This window comes from Morus notabilis, unplaced genomic scaffold (assembly GCF_000414095.1).
Source record: "Morus notabilis unplaced genomic scaffold, ASM41409v2 Scaffold9835, whole genome shotgun sequence".
Lineage (NCBI taxonomy): Eukaryota > Viridiplantae > Streptophyta > Magnoliopsida > Rosales > Moraceae > Morus > Morus notabilis.
The window spans coordinates 1-1,244 of record NW_010359656.1 but is presented as its reverse complement, the minus strand read 5'-3'; the positions used below and the strand labels follow the sequence as shown (position 1 = coordinate 1,244).

General features: G+C 37.9%; 1 protein-coding gene across 1 annotated transcript; it reads left to right on the top strand.

Annotated features, from left to right (window-relative positions):
- Positions 1–578: 578 nt before the first annotated feature.
- Positions 579–1,120, top strand: LOC21383902 (uncharacterized protein At1g27050; the record flags this gene model as incomplete). Its single annotated transcript, XM_010094970.2, has 1 exon — positions 579–1,120. A coding segment is annotated over exon 1 (339 nt), but the record flags the coding sequence as incomplete, so codon positions are not given.
- Between the last annotated feature and the right edge of the window lie 124 nt (positions 1,121–1,244).

The window sequence follows — 1,244 nt, the reverse complement described above, 5'->3', positions numbered from 1 at the left end:
TTATAAAACTAAATTGAAAGAGCAAACTGACTTAGTTGATATAATTTAGTGGCACTACTAGAAATAAAAATTCTATCAATTAATCAAAAAGGGTACAAATTTATCCCTTAAATTGTAGCCCCTTAAACTTATAATTTTGATTACTTACGCCCTAACTTTAAAAGTTATTTCAAAGTACTTATTTTGATGATAGTTGTGTTAAATTAGTAATGAAAAAACACTTTAAACGAAAATGTTTACATCTTAATTCAAATCATAACATAAATTTCTCAGTTCCTTAAATTTGACAAAAAATCATAACAAAATTAGTAAATGGTGCAGATTACAATAAATTTTTAAGTTAAGGGGCTAAATTATCAAAATGGGAAATTTACTGGGCAAGTTATCAAAATCATGTAAGTTGATAGGCCAAATGTACAAATTATCTAATTTAAAAAATATTTAATTCATAAATTTAGAATTATAATTTAAAATTATTATTGTTTTACGTGAATTTTTTTTTTAAGAAAAAATAGCGTAAAAAATTATAAATCATATGAACGGATATGAACGGAGAAAAACAATTCATCAAACCAGAGGTCCAGAAGTAAACCGTTTATAGAAAAATCTGCTTCCAAGTGCTTCGTCGTTGGCGTTCCACTCTTTTTTTTATTTACACCGCGATTTCCAAACACTTCAGTTCACTTCCAACTTCCAATCAAATATCTTTCTAGCAAAAACTTCCAATCAAATATCTCTCTCTTTTTTTTTTTTAAAGGTATCCAATTTCTTTAAATAAAAAATGAGTCGGAAGCGAGATAAACCCTACAACTCTTCCCGCCACGTCCCGGCCTACGCCGCGAAAAGGCATCGGCCCCACCCTCCGGCGCCGGAAGAGGAGGTGGTAGACAAGCCGATCGCCAAGCCGCCGCCGCCGCCGGCGTTGGTGGTGATGGGACTGGCTCCGGACTGCTCGGTGCTGGACCTGAAATCGCGGTTCGAGATCTACGGCTCCATCTCCCGCATCCGCATCGACCGCGACGGCGTCGGCTGCATCGCCTTCCGCTCCAAGGACTCCGCCGAGGCCGCCGTTGCCGCTTCCCTCGACCCCTCCTTCGGCATCACTGTCCAGTCCCAAAAGGTGCCAGCTTTTTAAAATTTTCCCTTTTCTGTTTGGCTACTGAGAAAAATTACAGAAATTAGTGAAATTCGAGGCCTGTGCTGTGAATCCGCAAGTTCAAGATGCTTAATTGGCCTCGATTTTA